Below are 22289 nucleotides of genomic sequence, written 5' to 3'. Positions count from 1 at the left end.
CTTCATTTCTGCATTAGAGGTTCGACAGTAATGTGTTTACATTTGTTACAGGTGAAAAAATGGTTGGAAGAACGGTCCATTACAACTCTTAGCTGGCCAGGAAACAGCCCGAACCTGAATCCTATAGAGAACCTTTGGCATTGTGTGGAATCTGCAGTTACCAGAAAGAAACCAAAGACCCTTCGTGAACTTCAGGAAGCCATAATTCGTGTTTGGAACCATGAACTCTCAGTTGATTATCTTCAGAAATTGATCTTGTCAATGCCTCGACGGGGTGCTGCTGTCACAAGTGCCAGAGGTGGTTCAATTAAATATTAGTTTGCACCTGGTGAACTTTTCATTTTGTTTTCCATTTAAAATGGCTTCTGATAACATTTCAGCCATAATTGTCATGTTTACCAAAACTGTTGTATAAAGATAGCAAATGCTTCTTTTGGAATATTTTGAAAGCACCTGTCAAATATTACTTATCTTTGCCTTAATTATTAATAAATATCTTTTGTTTATATTTCTATTTGTGATGCTAGTCATTAATGTAACATACCATCGCAAAAAAGGGTTAGAAATGTGAAATTCTTAGGTAATGCACTTTCTTTGAACATCAGTGTAGTTACAACATTATTTGATGTTATAAACCAAATCAACCAAAAATATATATGCAATACTAACGTCAGGCTACAAGTTTTCAAAAATAAGTTCATTAAATGCTCTAAGCCTTCTGTAAATTATACATTTTAGTTGTAACAGGATTTACATCCAATTTTTTTACAGCAAGACAAAGATTCAGCTATTGAAAGGCACTGATATCTTGAGTAACAAATAAAAATAATAAAGAATATCAATTTGTTTAGTTATTTTATTATTTTTTTTATGAAGCTACCACCAAGTTGCCCAACCTGTCAAAATACAAGCAGTTGGACATGGAGCATGTTCTAATACATGTTACCACAATGTAGACAATGCATTATTATTTAGGAAGTCTAGTACTAGTGGATTTTTTGAAATGAACCAATGGTCCCAGGACAAAGCATGAAAAACAGCCCTAGACCATCATGCTTCCTCCACCAAACTTCAATGTCAGGGCGATTTAGTTATTTTATTTTTTCTTTTTATGAGACTACCACCAAGTTACCCAACCTGTCAAAATGCGAGCAGTTTGACATGGAGCATTGTCCTAATACATGCTACCACAATGCATTATTATTCAGGAAATCTAGTACTAGTGTATCTCTTCAAATCAACCAATGGTCCCAGCCCAAAGCATGAAAAACAGCCCTAGACCATCATGCTGCCTCCTCCACCAAACTTCGTTGTCAGGGGTGATACAGTCTGGTAAGTAGCTTTCTTCAGGCATCCATCACACATAGTTACAACCACGTACCATAACTTTTTACTCCAAGTCACAGCTTTCCATTGGTCTACAGTCCAAGGATGGCAGCCTTTGCAGTATGCTTGACAGCGTATAGCATTAATTGGAGTAAATCACTTGTAGAAGCTGCACAACTGTGATAATCCACATCATGCAGCATCCTGTGCAGCGTACTGGTGATGACATGTCACAACTGTCTTACCAAGGGCCTGTGTGTGTGCTGCAATGACACTGACCTGCATTCCAAGTTGCTGATTCTTTGCTGGGCTCTCCAGTCATGTTCAATCAGCTTTAGCAGTTTCTGGGTCATGGGTCATTTCGTGATGGTTTCAATACCAGCCTGCTTCCATTTGCAGATTACATCATCAAGTGTTGATCTAGGGATCTTCAATGCCACGTACAGACGAGTTGCTTGTGTTGCACCTTATTATTATTCCATGCTAGAAGTCCTAACTCTGTTGATTATAGCATCTTGCATTTACAATCATACTACTGTCTCTTCAGAGGCCTACAAGTATATTTATAGTTTGACATATGATGCTTCAGCAGGACATGGCCAAATATCAATGGGTGAGTGTGTGTGTGTGTGTGTGTGTGTGTGTGTGTGTGTGTGTGTGTGTGTGTGTGTGTGTGTGTGTGTGTGTGTGTGTGTGTGTGAGTGAGTGAGTGAGTGAGTGAGAGAGAGAGACATACAGTTTTTTAAATAAGCAAAGAATATGCTGGAGGATCCACATAAATTCGTTGTACAACATTTTGGTGTGTGTTACAATTTGCCGCATGACAGTTCAGTTATTAACGGGTGTATGGAACACCCGTTAATAACATTGAAATTCTTTGCACAAAGATAACTGAGGCTATCAAAACTGTGAGTGCTGATATGCTAACTTGTACATGGCAAGAAGTGAAATTTTGCCTTGATGTTCTAAGAGCCATTAGGGGTGCATAAAGTGTACAAGACAACTGGCGGCTACAACAATTCAGTGTATCATATATCATACAGAGATCAGAAGTTAACAAAATCAATGAAGTAAAAAGTTTAGGAAACAAGAGAAATTTTGGTGACTTAGAAAGGAGGAATGCAGAAATTTAGACAAAATAAAATAACATGCAGGGTGTCCCTAAAGTCCTGTTACTATTTTAAGTTTAATTATGTCACAACCAAATGACAGAGCAATACAGTCTTATGCAAATTATTATGGAACTGCAAAGGTTTTTACAAAGTATTATAAAACTCAAAAGGGTTTTTTTATTTATTTTTTTTTTTACAGAGTATGATGCATAAAAATGGTAATGCCAAAAGAAAAGGCTGAATGTGTCATGTGGTTTGCAGAGTCAAAATCTGTAATTACCATGCAACAAAATTATCATCATCAATATGGAAAGGATCCTATATCCAAACCAAGTATCAGGAGGTGGGTTCAGAATTTTCGAGCAACAAAAAGTGTTATTGAGCTGCCTTAAAGTGGACATCCATGTGTCTCAAGAAACCATTGAAAATGTCCAAGCAGCATTCCAGTGCAGTCCTCAAAAGCTTTGTAGTGCGTTGTGCTTCACGTGAACTGGAATTACCAAAATCAACAATTCATAAAGTTCTGTATAAGTGATTACGTCTTTAAGTATACTAGGTACGTCTAGATTACGTCTTTAAGTATACTAGGTACAAATTGTCCAAGCTTTGCAATGAAATGACCTTCCTCAGCACTATGCATTTGCTTGTTCCATGCTGGCTTCAAATGATGAAGACAATGAATACCTAAAGAATGTGCTTTTCTTTGAAGCCACTTTCCATGTATTTGGATGCGGATTGCCACAATGTTCAGATATGGGTTTCTGAAAACCCATATCACATTTGTGAACACCTTTGCGATAGTCCCAAGTTAATCATTTGGTGTGGGCTCATGCATGATAGGGTGATACGTTCATTTTTCTTTTGTCAGAAGAGCATCACAGGAAGCATTTATCTCAACATGCTACAGCAATTTGTGATCCCTCAACTGGAAGAGTTGCAACCATTCATCATTTTCTGAGTGAAACAATCCCTAGTAGATGGATGGGCTGTGATGGACCAATCATCTGGCCTTTACACTCTCCGATATCACACCCTTAGATTTCTTTCCAGTGGCGGATTCAGGGTAGGGGCATGTGCTCCCTGTCATTCTTCGGAAAATATACACTAATTGTTTAAATTCCCTTTAGCCACAAAAAAGTTTTTTTTTTTTTTCATTGTTGACAGAATTTTAGGCTCAGCTATTTTCAACTGACTACAGTTGGCAACACTGATGCTAATGTGATCGACATTCTAGTGCACAGAATGGTGCCCCCCTGTAATTTTTTTCTGGATCTGCCACTGCTTCTTTCTATGGGGGTACCTCAAGGATTTTGTGTATGGAACACCCGTTAATAACATTGAAATTCTTTGCACAAAGATAACTGAGGCTATCAAAACTGTGAGTGCTGATATGCTAACTTGTACATGGCAAGAAGTGAAATTTTGCCTTGATGTTCTAAGAGCCATTAGGGGTGCATACATTGAGGTGCATTGAATAGTATTGAATAACACAAACATTTGGAGTTTCATAATAATTTGCATAAGACCGCATTGCTCTGTCTTTTGGTTGAAACATAATTAAATTTTAATATAGGAACAGGACTTTATGGACATCCTCTTTATTTTGTATAAAAGGATTCATGCTGCTCCTTCTCATAGGCAGGTTGCAAAGTGAGTATATGCTTATTTCAGTGACTCCATCTGTACTGTAACATCTTTAAGCCAGACAAGAGTATTTATTACTTTTTTTTTTTTTAAGCATATCTACTCAGTTGAATCCTATGCTTTTCCAGCAGCATGAATTGGTTAAAGGTGTGGAAGCTAGAAGAAAACTATGGGCCAGAAACCAAGTGAAAGGAACAGAAATGAAGATTATCACTGTGAACGTTGTTAAAAACATATACTGTTTTAGTAACCTTATTATTAGCAGAGGCAGATGATGGAAGAAAGCAAGCTTATACAGCATCAGCCAAAAAAAACCCTTCCCATCCGGTCACTCGAAATGTTTGTCTAGTTCAACAGCCTTAAATTTATTTACACTATCAATTTCCACAACAACAGATGAAAGCCTGCTCCAGCAATCAACTACCCACTGGCTAAAGGCAAACTTCCGAGAGTTTGCCTTTGAATTAGTCAGGGGTTGTGAAGCTAAAAGAAACTCATTTACACAGAACCACAGGAGAGGAAAGTTAATGAAAGTAGGTTCCATTTTCTTTTATGGAGATCCCTGAAGGTGCTCTACACTAGAATAGAGCTCCAAAGGTGCTCTATTCTAGTGTAAAGTGTTCATTGTCTAACGGCCCCAGGGGTTCCCCCATCTCCACATTGTGTAGTCTGTTTAGTCATTGTGTAGTTTTCATAAGGTATATGTTTATGTTGTGTAGTGTCATGTTGTGTTGTTCCTCTGACCTTTTAGGTGTCGGACTCCTTCCTAGTGGGACTCCCCCATTGCTCACACTTTGACCCGAGGAGGCAGGAAAAGCATAGAGGGATCACATTAGAAATAAGTACTCTGGCTGGCAGGCCCTGCCACCTGATTTCCAAAGATTTCAGAGGCAAGGGCCTATATAAAAAAAAAAAAAAAAACAGGTACAGTTAGAGTAGGGGGTGAAGACTGAAAAGAGGGGGACAGTTAGAAGTATGGGGATGATAAGGAAGGCAACCCCAGAAAGGTCAGTGAGGGACTGGCCCACCAGAAAAAAAGGGGGATTGCAGGGAGAGGAGACAAACCCATCCCCTTCCCTGGTGGGGAGGGGGGTTTAAAATGAACTGAGTTAGGGCACCCGGTTCAGAATGCCAGGTGGCCAAGAATGGCCGTTGACATCTAGTAGCATGCTGGCAGCGTTGTCAGTCTTCATCTAGGAGATTGTGTTATTGGTCACATCCATGAGAGTCAAGTCCAGTACATACGAACCTTTTGTCTTTCGTAGGTTGTCTTAATTCGTGAGTTGTTTTATTAATAGGTTTTGGAACATTTCGGTGGTGGTTCCTGGGCAAGTTGTTCTTCACTTGATGTCTTTGGTGGGTGACAACTTTGGAGCATGGATGCCTTGTTCCAGTACCATTCAGGGTCCCGGGTTCAATTAGTTGAGAGGGTTATCACGTTGCTTTGATTAGTTGTCTTCTCCTCAAGAAAAGTTGCTGTTCATAGATGGTGAGAGCTTGATACTCTTCCTTAGTATCCAGTAGGTGGTTTTTTTTGCTCTATTCTAGTAATGAATTTTTGAAGGCTGGGAAGCTGCAAGAAATGTATTGACTGACACAGGAGAAAGAAAGAAAAAAGGGCAAAGGTAAGGGGGAAGCAGCAAGAAATGTATTGACTGACACAGGAGAAAGAAAAAAAAAAAAAGGGCGAAGGTAAAGAAAGCCAACACGAAAACCACGGGAAACTTTTAGCAGTCAAACGCGTTTCCCAGTACTATACTACAGCTTCTCCCTGAATTCTCGGTAAACAGATGGTGTGCGTTATCGATAATGACAGTAGAAATCAATAATGATGTATTGATTAGTTTTTTCTCATTTATTAAAAGCAGATTATTGGAGTTCGTGAGGTAATGCCTTTCATGGCTGAAATTTACTTACAGATACACCCTCCAGACTGCCTCAGTCTTAGGGTGTTTATCCCCCCCTTCCTGCTGTTTTAACCTGATAGGAAAATGACTTCTATTGAAGCTACCAATGACACACACCATTTGTAGAAGTTGTTTTTGTATCGGGTTAAAACAGCGGGAGGGGGGGATAAACACCATAAGACTGACGCAGTTTGGAAGGTTTACCCATAAGTAAACTTCAGCCCACTCTGATATGAACATATCTGCTTTTAATAAAAAAAAAAAAAAAAAAAAAAACTAATCAATACACCATTATCGACTTCTACTGCCATTACTGATAACATGCACCATCTGTTTACCAAAATGCAGGGAGAAGCTGCGGTACCAGGAAATGCGTTTGATCTCGTGTTGGCTTTCTTTACCTTAGCCAAAAAAAAAGTTATCAGGCTGCCATTTTTTTCTTTCTGTATTTTTTTTTTTTTTGTTTTGAGACTGATGGAACCTATGCTGTTCTGGCAGGTTGGGAATTCAAAAGAAAAATCAGAAGACACTTATTAACAGAGGAACTACAGGAAAGCAAAGTTATTGAAGTTCACTTGGTTTTTTCTTTCTTTTTAGGGCTGTTCAAGTCTATGCTATTCAAGCAGCAATATTTGCTTGACAAAATTGGAAAGATGAAAGAAATTTATTGACTAATACAGAAAAAGAAGACAGGAGGAAATGAAGCTTGACAACTTTACTCTTTCTTCCCCCCCCCCCTTTTAAGGTTGTTGAAGCCGATGTTGTTTCACATCTGGTGAGTATGGGCTTGGCAACCCAGGATCCTGAGCTGGATATCATCATTCTTCTCTTTCTTGGTGATTCCCTTCTACTTCTCTCTCTGGGTAATTCAGAAATTTTTTTTTTTTTGCCTGGTGCAGCATAAGCCTTAGGCTTCTTTGCACCATATGGTTAATAATAATAATAATAATAATAATAATAATAAGAAGAAGAAGAATAGCATGGACTGATTGAGAGTTAGGAAATCAGAAAATAATTAGCAAAGAAAAGAAATGAAGATGACCATTATGATAGTTGATGAAGTTGTATGCTTGCTAGTTTTGGTAATGTGGATTATTTGAGGGTTGGGAAACCAGAAGAAAGTAAAATAAATCAAGTGAAGATGATTATTAATTTTTTTTTCAAGGCTGTGCATACTTACAGCGTTCTAGTTTTGGTTTCTGGAACAACCCTCCCCCCACCACCACCACTTGCATATCCTAAAAAATGCAACTTACAGAAGAGAAGGTGCAAACAAGGCTCTCTTGTTATTTATTGTTGTTGTTTGGTTTTTAGGAGCATTAGCAACTAAGGCCATATTTCTCTGGGGATATGTGGTGGTCATTCCCTGACCTTTCCGCATTCTCCGTATTTGGTGGTCACGGGCTCGAACCCCGTCTGATCAAGAAGCGTGTGCTACACACTGCTGCTCCTGCCCACCTGGCTACGGAGGTGCCAAGGTTCTCTTCTTGATCCTAATCTTTAACCTGTCTATGGCACTTTTTAAATAGGATAAAAAAAAAAAAAAAAAAAAAAGTAGAAGGTGCACTAAAAAATGAAGATGGACAGTACAGTACACTCCATCAAAAATATAAAATATCAAGAATTGTACTGTGATCACTAAATCCATCATTTAAAGCATGGCACGTTAAAAGTTTGCATTTTCTGTCTTGCTTTGCCATACACTAAATTCTCCCAAAGAATTCACCGAATTGTCATAGCCACCAATTGTCTTTCACCAAATTGTCTTGATGTGATCCCTATATTGGAATATGAAAATTAAGAAATGCATTCCATACTTAAACTTTCTGTAGAGAATGAAGAATTAGAATCATTCCTGGATAAAGATTTGAGAACCTCCTGTTTCTGTAATTTCTTAACAGACATGTAAGACTTCAGATCCTCTGCCTTCTTCATCCATTTGTCTACCTGAAAAATGTATAAAATGTAAAATCACAGATAACATTACAATAACATTTTAGACTCATTTGAAACTGAAATTCAAACACTGTCACTGCTATAAATAATACACCAGACTGGCACTATAAACAGACCAGTTATCTAATGCAAGTATCATTCAGTAGTAATCAGACCTGGCCACATTAATAATGTGAACTGCAGCAATCATGGCTAGGTGCTATGATTTAAACTTTAATGGGGCTTGACAGTAGTAGCACTGTACCTGAGCTGACAGGGTTTTCAAACATCTGTTGACAAATTCATAAAAATTAAAACTCTGTACATAAATGCTTTTAAAACTTAATGTGTTGCCCAACAATAGAGTGCAATTATTTAAAAAATCAAATCAGAATTTTTAAAAATCGTGAAAAAACTTATTACTTTTTTTCTGATGTAATTCTTCTATCTTTTACATCTATTCATGCATTGCTTGATTCAATTTCATTAACTTCTGGATTTTGTAGGCCAAAATTGGACAACATTGACTGACAGGTGCGATTTCCTTATCTAATTTTAAAATCTATTTTTGTGCTGACATCTATTATAAACTGTGTATACAATTAATTAGAAATGCAGTTAAGAAGTGGCAGCACTTATTGGAAAATTTGTAGCATACTTTGAAACATTATTTGAAGCATACTTGACATTACCTTGAAAAACGGGAATACACGTATGTATTCTTTGGGATCCACATAAAAATAATACTTAGTTTACATGAAAATATGGCAAAAAATTAATATTAGTCTCCATCAAAAAATTAAAAATTTCTTTAGAATGCAATGTTAAACACATTAAACGTATGATATGTAACCCACCATGAATATGTTAAAAGCTTTCTTTACAGAAATGTAAAATTAATACCATGAAAGAATGTATAAAAACATATAAATACATGGAACGTATCTTAGAAACATTCTCAGGCAAACAGTTAGGTTTTTCCCTGAAATGGGCCTCAGTGGAATAGAGGTTTCATTACACTTTTAGTTTTATATTTAATTATATATGCCAATTATCACCTAACTTAGTAAACTTGTTTGTCTGTTGATTGTTTTTTTCCTAATACTGCTTTGTCTACGGTTTTAACATTTCAATTTTGAAAAAGTGGATAAAAATAGTTAATTGGGGATGATAATACCTACATGGTTACTCAAACAACAAAAGTGCATAAGTATTATGATTGTATCTTGAAGGCAAATAGAAAAGGAAGGATACTTGTCAAAAGATGCTGTGCATGAAAGAACATGTCCAGGTTCAGGTCAAATGCAAGCCAGTACTGAATGTATGGCATGAGTTAGTAGTATGCAAATCAAAACGAGAATCTGGGTATGATACTGACCAGAAGATGGAAGAGATGATGAGAGCCTCTAAATGCAGATGGACTGGATGAAGATGAGCGAGTGCCTTGTTATGGGGAATTTCAATTGGCTTCTTATTGATTAGAATAACTGGGAGGGAAATTCATCACAAGGGAAAAATTTTTAAACTGACTGACATGATTGTTATTTATAATATGGATGTCAGATGAACTAATGAGATGTGGCAGAGAAGACAAATGCATGGGATGCATATAAATTGTCTGGCAATGCAGAAGCCTATGGTAGATATAAACTGGTCTGTAATCAAGTCACAAAGGAGGTTAGGCAAATTACGAGAAATCTTTGGCAGAGGATGCAAATTTAGCTGTCATTGCTGTTTTTATAGAAGAAAGGAGGAAGGAAGGAAGGAAGTGATGAATCAGATTGGCCCACTTTATATCGATAGTTCAACTGTTGACGATTGTGCTCAAGTTGCTGATAAACTGAATGAGTATTTTGATCGACATTCACACATGAGGAATTCTTTAGGGGAGGCCAGAGGTTTATCACACTTTAGCAGGGAGCTAAAATGATTTTGTAATAACTGAGAGCAAAGTGGAGGAGAAATTGTTGAAGTTAAATATAAGAAAGGCACCTGGAGGGGGGGGATAGGATCTATCCAGTTATATTAAGGGAGGCAACAAAGGAAGTAAGCAAACCCTTAGCCATAATTATCCTTAGATTCAAGGGAGGTCCTCATGGACTGAAGATGTGCAAATGTATCTCCAATTCACAAAGGGGGATCAAAGGGTGACACAAGTAATTTCAAACCTGATAGTTTAACTTCTGTTCCAGGAAAAACAATGGAGTCACCGGTTAAAGAAATAATGCAGGATCATATAGACAAGACTGCAGTTATACTTCAGACACAGAATGGTTTTGTTAAGGGGAAATCTTGTATGTCCAATCTGATTGGATACTACAAAACAATGTGGTCACAAAAGAATTGGATGCAAAAAAATAATTTTGTTATCATATACTTGGGTTTCAGGAAAGCTTTTGATACTGCTGCACATAAAAGACTGCAGTACAATTGTTGCTATGAATAAAGGGATGGTTGAACCGGAGAAGACAGAGAGTGGTAACCGTTGGGCACTTCTCTTTATGGCCAAATATTATTAATGGAGTCCCTCTGGGTTCAGTCTTGGACCCATTGTTATTTTCTATATTTATCAGTGATATTGACAAAGGCATATCATACTTAATGTTCAAGTTTGCAGATGATATAAAGGTTGGCAGGTTGGTTAATGACAGTAATTGCCAATGACGGTTTTTCAATGGCAACTGAAGTCTAACAACGACAAATGCAAAATGCTGTATGTGGTTAGCAGTTACCACAGAGTATTTTATTAAGTGTGTAGTACTACACTCAGGGTAGTGGAAAATGAAAAAAACTTGGGGGTAATTCTTGAGTCAGATATGAAGTTCTCAGAGAGCAGCACAGACAGTCTACCAGAATAGCTCACGGGGTTTTGTCAGTGATATACAAGAATTTTGCTAGCAGAGATAAGGAGGTTATTATCCCATTGTATAAGGCAATGGTTAGGCTACATCTTGAGTACTGCATACAGGTCTTTAGGAAGGATATAGAGCTGCTGGAATGAATACAGAGAAGGGCAACAAGATTGGTGAGGGGAATAAAGGGGGTTCTCTTAACAAGAAAGAGCTTCTGTTCTGCAAATGGCAGCGTATGGAGACGGCTTGCGAGGTGATCTGATTAAGGTGTTTACAGTTTTGAATGGATTGAGCAAGTTCAGTGCCGATGGGATTCTTCCTCTTTCTCAGGCGACACACAAAGGGGCACAAATTCAACTTGAGTAAGGACGGATGCAGAATAGGTGTAACTTTAGCCAGCAAGTGGTTGATTGCTGGAACAAACTTCCATCTGTTTTTGTGGATGTTGATAGCTTAAATAAATTCAAGGAAGAACTAAAACTATTGGTGAAATGGGAAGTATTTTTTATTTCAGCTGATGCTGTATAAGCCTGCTTTTTTGCATCATATGTCACGACTAATGCTAATGTTATAAGTGAAAGTACTAGGGGGGGAGGGTATTCTGGACCTGATCATCACTCATGATCCAGAGAGTAGGATAGACAGTACAGGAAACCTTAGAAGGGAGTGCTACAGTGGACATGGTCTCACTTTTTAAAGGTAAGAGATGGGAGCTATCAGATTCCAAGATACTGTACAGCTGCTGGGAGGAAACTGTCAAAAGGGCAAATATAGGTGAATTATAGAATGGTGACATTACAAAAGTTGTGTGTGTGCACATTTGTCATAAAAATTACAAGCAAAATGCCGATGTTTTTGGCCATTATGCAGCAAACAATGGTAGAGAGTAACAGGTGCCATTTTAGGTAATATATTTTTGTTGCATAGGATTTAGCATCAAATTTTGTCATAGCATTGTATCTTTTTTAGAAAAGTGAAAATACACTGATATTAGATCTGCTGTCTAAAATCCATTTCAAAGTTGGAGTGATTTGGGCTTAATAAGAATATGGTTTGCCATACTCTGTTATAGATAGATGATAGTTGGATTATGAGATGAGTATGACAGTTTGGACAGGAAAGTGGATCTGAGGCAGAGATAAGGCAAAAGTGAGTAAGGTGTGTAGGTTTGATCTACCCTTAGTCTTGCATGTGTGACTTCATTTCGATTTGAGGGTCTTATCACCCCGTATCGTGTGTCTTATCTCCAGTTTATAGGGTGATAAGACATATGATACATTAAACATACGTTAAAATCTCCCATGCAGAAGGAAGGAGGGTGTTAAGATACAAGACCTTCAAGATCACTCTTAAGAGATGTCTTGATTAGGGGAAGATATACAGGTTGTTTCAAAAATGATGATCAATAATTTAAAGGTGAAAAGTAAAAACGAAAATAAACAAAAAAAGTCCCAGTGAACATCGGGCTGAAAATGAACCGTTTTTAAGATAATGCACATTTTCTGTCAAGATCCACCACTGACTATGGGAGTACTAGTTTAGCAAAAAGCTGTGAATCCTTTGCTAAGGGTGGTTTTATTAAACAGAAGATAATACATTTTTAAATTTTGGTTTCAACACCACAGGATTTTACAGATGTTACTTGTTACAGGATCACCCTTTCCTCAACATCAGGTGTTATGCTTCTGACCCTACTTGCTCGTACTCCATGTGTGAAGCGCCCATTTTCTCTAAGGCGTTGATGTACCCCGATGGATGTGAGGCTGTTGGGCTGCATTCGCCAGGGAAATGCTTCTTGGTAGAAACGTGGAGCTTCGAGTGCACTGCCATTGGCTTTACCATACATGAAGGGCATGGCTGCATATTCTTCGTTGCTGTAACCTCTTTCCATGTTGACTATCCTTTGACAAGTACTAGTATGCCTGCTACGTCTCAGAGAGAGAGTGGGGAAACAGAGAGAATGAGCATAGCATACCCTAACCTAAACAAACAAGTCAGTGGTGGATCCCAACTCTGTACAATTCACCATGTCAGTGGTGGATCCCAACTAAAAATGTGCAATATCTCAAAAACAATTCACTTAAGGACCCATGTTTACTAAGCTTTTTTTGGCATATTGTAATCTGTACAGTTCACCTTTAAATTACTGACCATCACTTTTGAAACAACCTGCATAAGGAGATAATGGTAAGAGCAAAATGGAAGGATATTTGAGTGGCCACAGCATGTAGATTTGTTTGTAGCATTAACAGTTGGAATGGATCATCGGAGCTTATTAGAATTGTAGTGCCTCCGTGAGCAGAATTAGTCACATGAGGGACATGGATCTTATCTGTAGGTGACATGATGCTTAACTGATACAGTAACATATGTTATAAAGTTAGTTTTTTAAGACAATGGCAACTATTGGCATACAAGAAGCTCCCAAATGTCGTTAAGGTTTTTTTTTTTTTTTTTATGAAAACCCCAACACGAAAGGTATCAAAACCTATAGTACTTAGTACCATGCATGGGTTGAAGGAGAAGTATGGGGGGAGGGGGGTACCGGAAACTTTGCTCTAGAGACTAAACATGGGTTTCACCACTTCAAGCCTCCAATAAGCAAAGTGGTGGTATTTCACTGGTTGATGAAAGTCATCTACCACCCACGAGGTTTCTACAATATCCTCTACAGTCCCAAAGAAGGAAACTGGGCATCATTTAGATTTAATGTAGCTCTCAGTTTGTTTCCGAGCAGCTGATGATTTATGGCAATCATATTTGTTCTTTTTTGGGAAGTATGGTTTTCCTGCGTCCATCTCTTCCTATGCTAAGAGGTCAAATACTGGATCTTCTTGGTGAGCTTTTTTCTTAGATTTCCATATATGCTGAGTCAATATGTGCAGAATCAGGGCAGTGCTTTCTGAATAATTTTTATAAATATTAGTATATGGAATAGTGATTGGTGAGTTAACTGTTTTTCTAGGAAAGGATACGGTTTCCAAAAGTAACCAAGCCCAGTCTGAAATTTATCTGTTTGGAAGGGAGCAAGAATATGCGCTGATGCTATCGAGGCAATGTTAGGTGGGTTGGAAAACTGTTAGCTTGGGGGAATACACAGACTAAAAGGTTAGCAGTAGCCACAGGCAGAGGCAAAAGTGATTCTTGCACTGCTTCTATTAGAATGAGCAGCAGCCTAGAAAGCAAGGCAATAGAGATTTCCAGGACTGCTGGGAGTCAGTGGAACAAGTAAATACATGGGCTGTGTTAGGGTAACTAAGAGTAGAAACAGGTGCATGTATACTTGCATGTACACCAATGCTAGGAGTATAGTTAAAAAATTTGATGAGCTTGAATTGCTAGTCAAGACATCAAAGGCAAATATTGTTGGGATATCAGAGACATGAGGTCACACAGAGATAAGCAGTGCAGAATTGGAATCTGGGGAGTACAGAAATATGCTGTTAGTTAAGAAACACATAAAATCTAAGGAAGTGCATCCAATTGATGTTGGTTGACAATGCAATGTTGAGTCTGTTGTGACATAAGCACTGGGAAAGGGAAAATGAGAGTAGGTGTGTGTTATAGGCCTAATGAATCTGATGAGTATAATGAGCAATTGTGCAGAGAAATAGAGTGGGCCAGTAAATCAGAATGTCTTATAATGGGGGATTTTAACTTTCCAGATTTGACTGGAACTTGTGGATTGGTCACTCGCACACTAGCAAGACTTTTGGATTTATTGGATGACTGTTTTCTACAGAGACATGTTCGAGAGGCAACCAGAGGGAGTAATACTCTTGACCTGATTCTCTAATTCATGCATTAAGAATTTGCAGATAAAGGAACCACTGGGTGACAGTGATCACAATGTACTGTTGTGGGAATTGCTTAAAGATGTAACTACCATCAAGGCTAAAGGCAAGGGCTTTTGCTTTTGTAAAGGTGATTACAGGGGTCTCAGACAGTTTTTAAATTCTGTACATGTAACCTAACTTAAACCTAAAGTGGGATCAACTGATGATGGTTGTTATTATTTGGTTTTTAGGAGCATTAGCAACTAAGGCCATATTGCTCCAGGGATATGCCGTGGTCATTCCCAACCTTTCCGCATCCTCCGTATTTGGTGGTCACGGGCTTCAACCCCAGTCTAATCAAGAAGCATGTGCTATGCACTACTGCTCCTGCCCACCTGGCTATGGAGGCCCCATTAAAGGAGGTAGCAAAGGAAGTAAGCAAACCCTTAGCCATAATTATGAGAGCTTCCTTGGACAGAGGGGAGGTCCCCATGGGCTCGAGGTGTGCAAATGTATCACCAATTCAAAAAAGGGGTTCAAAAGGTGACAAGTTTGTTATTTGGTTTTTAGAAGCATTAGCAACTAAGGCCATATTGCTCCGAGATATGCGGTGGTCATTCCCTGACCTTTCCGCATCCTCCATATTTGGTGACGGGCTCGAACCTCAGTCTAATCAAGAAGCGTGTGCTACGCACTGCTGCTCCTTCCCACCTGGCTACGGAGGCGCCTATGACAAGTAACTAGTAGTGAGCTTGTGAGAGCCCATTGTTATTTTTTTTGAAAATTTGCATGCCCATTGTTGAGACTATTATTTATTTTACAAACGAAATGCTGAATTCAATTATTGAGTATCCAGTGCAAAACTATGGTGGGACGAGCAGGGCCCCACTCCTGCATTTTACTGGCGCAATCGATCAGTTATGTATTTTAAAATTGCTTCAATTTTGATTTAATTACAGTCGGACCTCTATTTAACCAACTTCTTTATAGCGAATTTTTTTGAATTCCCTTTGTAAATTCATTTAAAATGGTTTCTGTTGAACAAAGAAAATTTCCATGTAATGAACAGATTAGGAGAGACAACTTTGTATGCATTGTTCTCACCTCTGGCCTTTAGGCAATTAGAAAGCGTGAATTAAGGATGAAATGGATTACCATTTCACAATGTTAGTGGTGTCCGTAAAACCTATGTAGTTGCATACCGAGAAGTCATGCTTGTCAATATGCTTTCCATAGCCAGCCAGGGGATTAAGAAAAAACCCGACATGGATAATAGCCTCTGATCACTTTGCATTGTGATTCCCCTTTATTCCAACAAACAGGCACATGTTTTTTGGAAAAGTGAGTGTCCATGACTTCCAGTAAATTTCTCCCCTCTATGTTTACGTGGTCACAGTAGCTGAATATCTGCACGATTCCGCCATTTTGCACAATATTCAAAGAACTAGTGACAGTAGCAATGTAAGGGGGGGGGGATTGAGAGAACAACTAAGATATACAAACTTTATAAAGTTGAAATGTTGGCAGATTTTGCAGATTTCGTCGAGGCTTTCACTGTGTAGAAAATGTTATAAAATATAATGGCATACAGGCAATAATTTTAAAAAAAAAATTATCACCAATCTCCAAAAAACCAGCACAACTTAAGGATGATTGCTAAAGAACTTGATGTGGAAACTATAAAGATGGATTGTGTGTTTGGGCCATGATGAACAACTTGTAGCTTGCAGATGGCAATTGCGGGTTGGGTAAATTTTTCTTGAGTATTTGTGTAATAATTTTTTTTCATGTAATCTGTGATTTTTGTGTACTTTTTCTAGAAAGTTTGTTTTTTATGTAATATTTAACATTAGTAAAGCAAGCTTATGTAGCATCAGCCAAAAAAAAAAAAAAAGCACCCTTCTCATTTCACCCATCCACTCCCTCCAAATATGTCTGTCTAGTTCTGCCTTGAATCTATTTAAGCTATCAACTTCTACAACAACAACAGATGGAAGTTTGTTCCAGCAATCAACCACCTGCTGGCTAAAGGGAAACTTCCGCACATCTATCCTACAAATGTCTTTTCTCAATTTGAATTTATGCAATTATTCTGAGCAAGAGGAAGAATCCCATCAGCACAGAGCATGCTCAAACCATTGAAGGCTTTATACACCTCAATCAGGTCACCTCGCAGGTGCCTAGTCTCCAGACACTGTAATTTGCAAAACTTAAGCCTTTCTTCGTAAGAGCTGTTGTTATTGTTGTTATTTGGTTTTTAGGAGCATTAGCAACTAAGGCCATATTGCTCCGGGGATATGCGGTGGTCATTCCCTGACCTTTCCGCATCCTCCGTATTTGGTGGTCACGGGCTCGAACCCCGGTCTAATCAAGAAGCGTGTGCTACGCACTTCTGCTCCTGCCCACCTGGCTACGGAGGCGCCTCGTAAGAGCAACCCTTTGTTCCATTCACTAACCTTGTTGCCCTTCTCTGTACTCGTTCCAACAGCTCTACATCCTTCTTATAATAACTCTTCATGTGTGAATGTAGATGCAAAATATTGATTTAGTTTGTTAGCTACCTGAGCAGGATCATCAACAGTTGAACCATTGATATCAAGGGGCCAATCTGATTCATCCCCTTCCTTCTAGAGTTTACATAAGTAAAGAACTCTTTTCTGTTTTTCTTTGCCAAAGATTTCTTGTAATCTGCCTTTACTTGCCTAACCTCCTTTGTGGCTTGGTTACAGACCAGCTTATATCTATCATAGCCTTACTTGTCACCTGTTAATTTATATGTATCCCATACATTTTTCTTCTCTGCCACCTGTCTAATCTAATTAGTTCATCTGACATCCATTTAGGCCTAAATCTTGAATAATATTTCTTAATTGGTATGAAACGCTTAGTAGCTTCCAAGATTAATATTTTGAATGCTTCCCACTTTGAATTTGCTCTACACAGTTGGTCCCACTGTGTAGAATTTAAATACTGTCTCCAACCTCAGTAGTCACCTTAATTAAAGCAAAAACCCTTCACTTTACCCCTGATGGTAGTTACCTCTTTGAGTAAATCCCACTTCAGCACACTGTAATCACTGCCACCTAGTGGTTCCTTTATTTGCAGATTCTTAATGCATGAAGAATCACTACCGATAATCAGATCAAGAGCATTACTCCCTCTAGTTGCCTCCCAAATATGATGCTGTAGAAAACAATCTTCCATTAAATTCACAAAAGCCTGGCTAGTGTGTGAGTGACCAACCCAAAAATTCCAGTCAATATCTGGGAAATTAAACCCCCCCCCCATTAGAAGACTGTCTGATTGGCCCACTCTATTTCTCTGTACAGTTGCTTATTATACTCATCATAGTCATTAGGCTTATAACACACTCCTATTCTCAATTTTTCTTTCCCAGTGCTTATGTCACACCAAACTGACTCGACACTGCACTCTCCAGCCATATCGACTTGCTGTACTTCCTTGGATTGTATGTGTCAATCAATAGCATAGCATCTACTCCCTTCCTATCCTGTTTATCCTTCCTGTACAAATTGTTCTCCCCAAATTCCAGTTCTGCATTCCTTATATCTGTGTGACAACACTTCTCTGTTATCCTAATAATATCTGCCTTTGATGTTTTGGCCAACACCTCAAATTCATCAAATTTATTTATCAAACTCCTAGCATTGGTGTACGTGCAAATATACATGCACCTGTTCCTATTCTTAGCTACCCTAACACAGCCCCTGTATTTTCTTGTTCCGCAATGACTCCCAGCTGTCTCTAGAATCCCCTGCACCTTGTTTTCCAGGCTGCTGCTCATTCCAATAGAAGCAGTGCAAGAATCACTTTCACCTCTGCCGGCGGCTACTGTTAATCTATTACTCTGTGTATCCCTTAGTATCTATTAGTCTGTGTATTTGTTTGCATATTGTGGAATGTTTTGTGATAGTTTTTATGTTATTTGTTATATGGGAAATATTTAATGTTATTTGTTATTCACAATATTAAAATTTTATCATGAAAAAGAAAGAAATGTATCCATTATATTTCCCTAGTTGTTAAAAAAAGATGAATAAGAAAGTTGCACGCATTCCAAGCATGTGTGGTAGATGGTTTATGTGAAACATCCATTGTGTTTCTTTTAGGTATTTTGATTTGTATACATTGATTACGAAATAAAAGAGCTTTTTTATTGTAAATATTTTATTGATCATTCAGAAATTTTCATAATTTCTGGAAGACAAGATACAGTGGATTTATGATAACTAAATTAAGAGATGTAATGTATACTTGCGATTGTGACATATCTAAATGTCTCTGGTTTGTTTGTTTGTTTGTTATTTGGTTTTTAGGAGCAATAGCAACTTAGGCCATATTGCTCCGGGAATATGCGGTGGTCATTCCCTGACCTTTCCACGTCCTCCGTATTTGGTGGTGATGGGATTGAACCCCGGTCTAATCAAGAAGCATGTGTTACGCACTGCTGCTCCTTCCCACCTGGCTATGGAGGCGCCGAATGTCTCTGGAAAACAATGTCGATTGAAGTACCAATCTTGCAGTTGAAGCGGCATACACAGCTGTTAGGGAGCATTTAGCAATGGAATGGAATGAAAATGCGAAACGAAAAAAAGAAATTGTTGACAAGTATTTGTATTGTAGCAGTCATACTTACTTGCAGTAGTAACTTTAGGAAGAATTTTTTTTTTTTTTTTTTTATGAAAACCCCAAACACGAAAGGTATCAAAACCTATAGTACTTAGTACCGTGCATGGGTTGAAGGAGAAGTATGGGGGGGGGGATGCCGGAAACTTTGCTCTAGAGACTAAACATGGGTTTCACCACTTCAAGCCTCCAATAAGCAAAGTGGTGGTATTTCACCGGTTGATGAAAGTCATCTGCCACCTACTAAATGATTGTGACGTCATACTATTCAAGAATTCTAAAAGGTTAGAATTCCAAACAATATCGTATCCAGTTATCATCGTAAGGGGAGGCATGATGACCAGGTTTTTAAGTTTTCTTTTTTTGGATAGACCTAGGAATGTTTTACACATTCACTTATACACATGGTTAAAGGGGTAATAATCCCCATCTGTTCCCCCCCCCCCTTGAGACATCATACTGAGACTTGAGATATCATACTGGTCACGAAAAATTTGCCACACTCTCCAATCACACTATTAGTTGTGTGAGCGTGGGAAGCACCTCTGGTGGAAGCCGCGGATGGCATCACTTTCGATCAAATTTACTCGATAGAAAGTCGGAAAGCTGCGAACCAATTGTTAAAATTTTCACAGCTTGCCACTCCAAGTAACTATAGACTTGTTAGTTTAACTTGTGTTCCGGGGAAAATAATGAAATTACTGGTTAAAGAAGCATTGCAGGATCATCTAGACAAGACTGCAGTTTTGTTAAAGGTAGGTCTTCACCAATTTGATTGGATACTATGATGTGGTCACAAAAGAACTGAATGCCAAAAATAATTTTGATATATACTTGGATTTCAGGAAAGCTTTTGATATTGTTGCACGTGGAAGACTGCTGTATAGATTGGAGAGGTATGGCATTAAGGTTAAGTTGCTACAATGGATAAAGGGATGGTTGAGTGGGAGACGATAGAGATGGTAATCGCTAGACTCTGCTCTTCATGGGCAAATGTTATTAGTGGAATTCCTCAGGGTTCGGTGTTGGGCCCATTGTTCTTTTGTATATTTATCAATGATATTGATGAAGGTATATCGGGTTTAATGTCCAAGTTTGCAGATGATACAAAGGTTGGCAGAGTTGTTAATGACAATAAAGACAGTATGCTACTCCAACTGGGTCTAGATAAGTTGAGCAAATGGTCTGAGAAGTGGCAACTGAAGATTAACATTGACAAATGGAAAGTACTGCATATGGGTACCAAAAACCCAAGAGAAACGTACTAACTGTGTGGTACTACACTCAGGGAAGTGGAAAGTGAAAAAGACCTGGTGGTAATGGTGCAGTCAAATATGAAGTTTGCTGAGCAGTGTAGATGGGCTGCCAGGGCAGGTCATGGAGTCTTGTCATTGATATATAGGAATTTTGCTAGCAGGGACAGGGAGGTGATTATCTTGTTATACAAGGCGACTTGGTGGTGTTGGTGACTCTATTGTGAGGGAAACGGGGCACATGCTTTGTAAAAAAGATAGGTGGAACAGGACCAGGGTATGTCTGCCAGGGGCAAAGGTTGATGAAGTTGTAGAGCGAATATCATCTTTTAAGGGCACAAAAGGTGATATAGTTGTACACGTTGGCACTAATAATATTAAGAGTAGGAGACCGGCAGAATTACTTAACAAGTACAGGTCACTGTTGAACAAAAGCCGAGAATTAGGGTTGAATTTGAAAGTGTCTGCAATTCTGCCCAGACACGATAGGAGGGAGTATATGATGAGAGCCTTGTCGATCAATTCGGCCCTGGAAAGATTGTGCAAGGCTCAAGGGGTAGAATTTTTTCAGCCTGGACTGTACTTGTTAACAGGAGAGATTGCTTCTACAGGGATGGGATACACTTAAATAGAAAGGGTGCAAGAATATTTGCTGATGCTATCGAGGCAGTGTTAGGTGGGTCGGAAAACTGCTAGCTTGGGGGGAGACAAAGACCAATAGATTGACAGTAGCCACTGGCAGAGGTGAAAGAGATTCTTGCACTGCTTCTATTAGAATGAGCAGAAGCCTGAAAAACAAGATGCATGGTATTTCATTGCGGTACAAGTAAACACATGGGTTGTGTTAGGGTAGCTAAGAATAGAAACAGGTGCAGGTATACTTGCGTGTACACCAATGCTAGGAGTTTAGTAAATAAATTTGATGAATTTGAGGTATTGCTCAAAACATCAAAGGCAGATATTGTTGGGATATCAGAGACGTGGTGTCACACAGATATAAGGGATGCAGAACTGCAATTTGGGGAGTACAACGACTACAGAAAGGATAGACAGGATAGGAAGGGGGGAGGAGGTTATGCTATTAGTTAAGAAACACATAAAAACCAAGGAAGTGAAGCCAGTCGACATCGCTGGACAGTGCAGTGTTGAGTCAGTTTGGTGTGACATAAGCATTGGGAGATCAAAATTGAGAGTAGGAGTTTGCTATAGGCCTAATGACTCTGATGAGTATAATAAGGAACTGTACAGGGAAATAGAGTGGGCCAGTAAATCAGAGAGTCTTATAATGGGAGATTTTAATTTCCCAGATATTGACTGGAATTTGGGGGCTGGTTACTCATACACTAGCAGGGCTTTTGTGGATTTATTGGATGATTGTTTTCTACATCAGCATGTTCGTGATGCAACTAGAGGGAGTAATACTCTTGATTTGATTATCAGCAGTGATTCTTCATGCATTAAGAATCTGCAGATAAATGAACCACTAGGTGGCAGTGATCACAGTGCTGAAGTGGGATTTACTCAAAGAGGTAACTACCATTAGGGGTAAAGGGAAGGGTTATTGCTTCCGTAAAGGCGACTACGATGGACTGAGACAGTATTTAAATTCTATACAGTGGGACCAACTGATGATGTTACCAACAGCAAATTCAAAATGGGAAGCATTCAAAGAACTTATCTTGGAAGCTACTAGGCTTTACATACCAACTAAGAAATATTGTTCAAGGTTTAGGCCAAAATGGATGTCAGATGAACTAATGAGGCATATGGCAGAGAAGAAAAATGCATGGGATACTTACAAATTAACACATGACACAGAAGCCTATGATAGATACAA

At 38.6% G+C, this 22289-nt stretch overlaps 1 protein-coding gene across 4 annotated transcripts in view; it reads right to left on the bottom strand.

Annotated features, from left to right (window-relative positions):
* The window catches only part of LOC150086975 (serine/threonine-protein kinase ULK3-like), a 322244-nt gene that overhangs the window by 4395 nt on the left and 295560 nt on the right, over window positions 1-22289 (bottom strand). For all 4 annotated transcript variants that reach the window (XM_090371719.1, XM_090371720.1, XM_090371718.1 and 1 more), the window contains one exon: window positions 7807-7936. In XM_090371719.1, coding sequence (XP_090227845.1) covers window positions 7807-7936 — 130 coding nt within the window. The remainder of the gene's footprint in view (window positions 1-7806; window positions 7937-22289) is intronic.

This window comes from Mastigoproctus giganteus, chromosome 4 (assembly GCF_048544385.1).
Source record: "Mastigoproctus giganteus isolate SK-2022 chromosome 4, ASM4854438v1, whole genome shotgun sequence".
Taxonomy (NCBI): domain Eukaryota; kingdom Metazoa; phylum Arthropoda; class Arachnida; order Uropygi; family Thelyphonidae; genus Mastigoproctus; species Mastigoproctus giganteus.
This window is presented reverse-complemented; position numbering and strand designations above follow the sequence as displayed.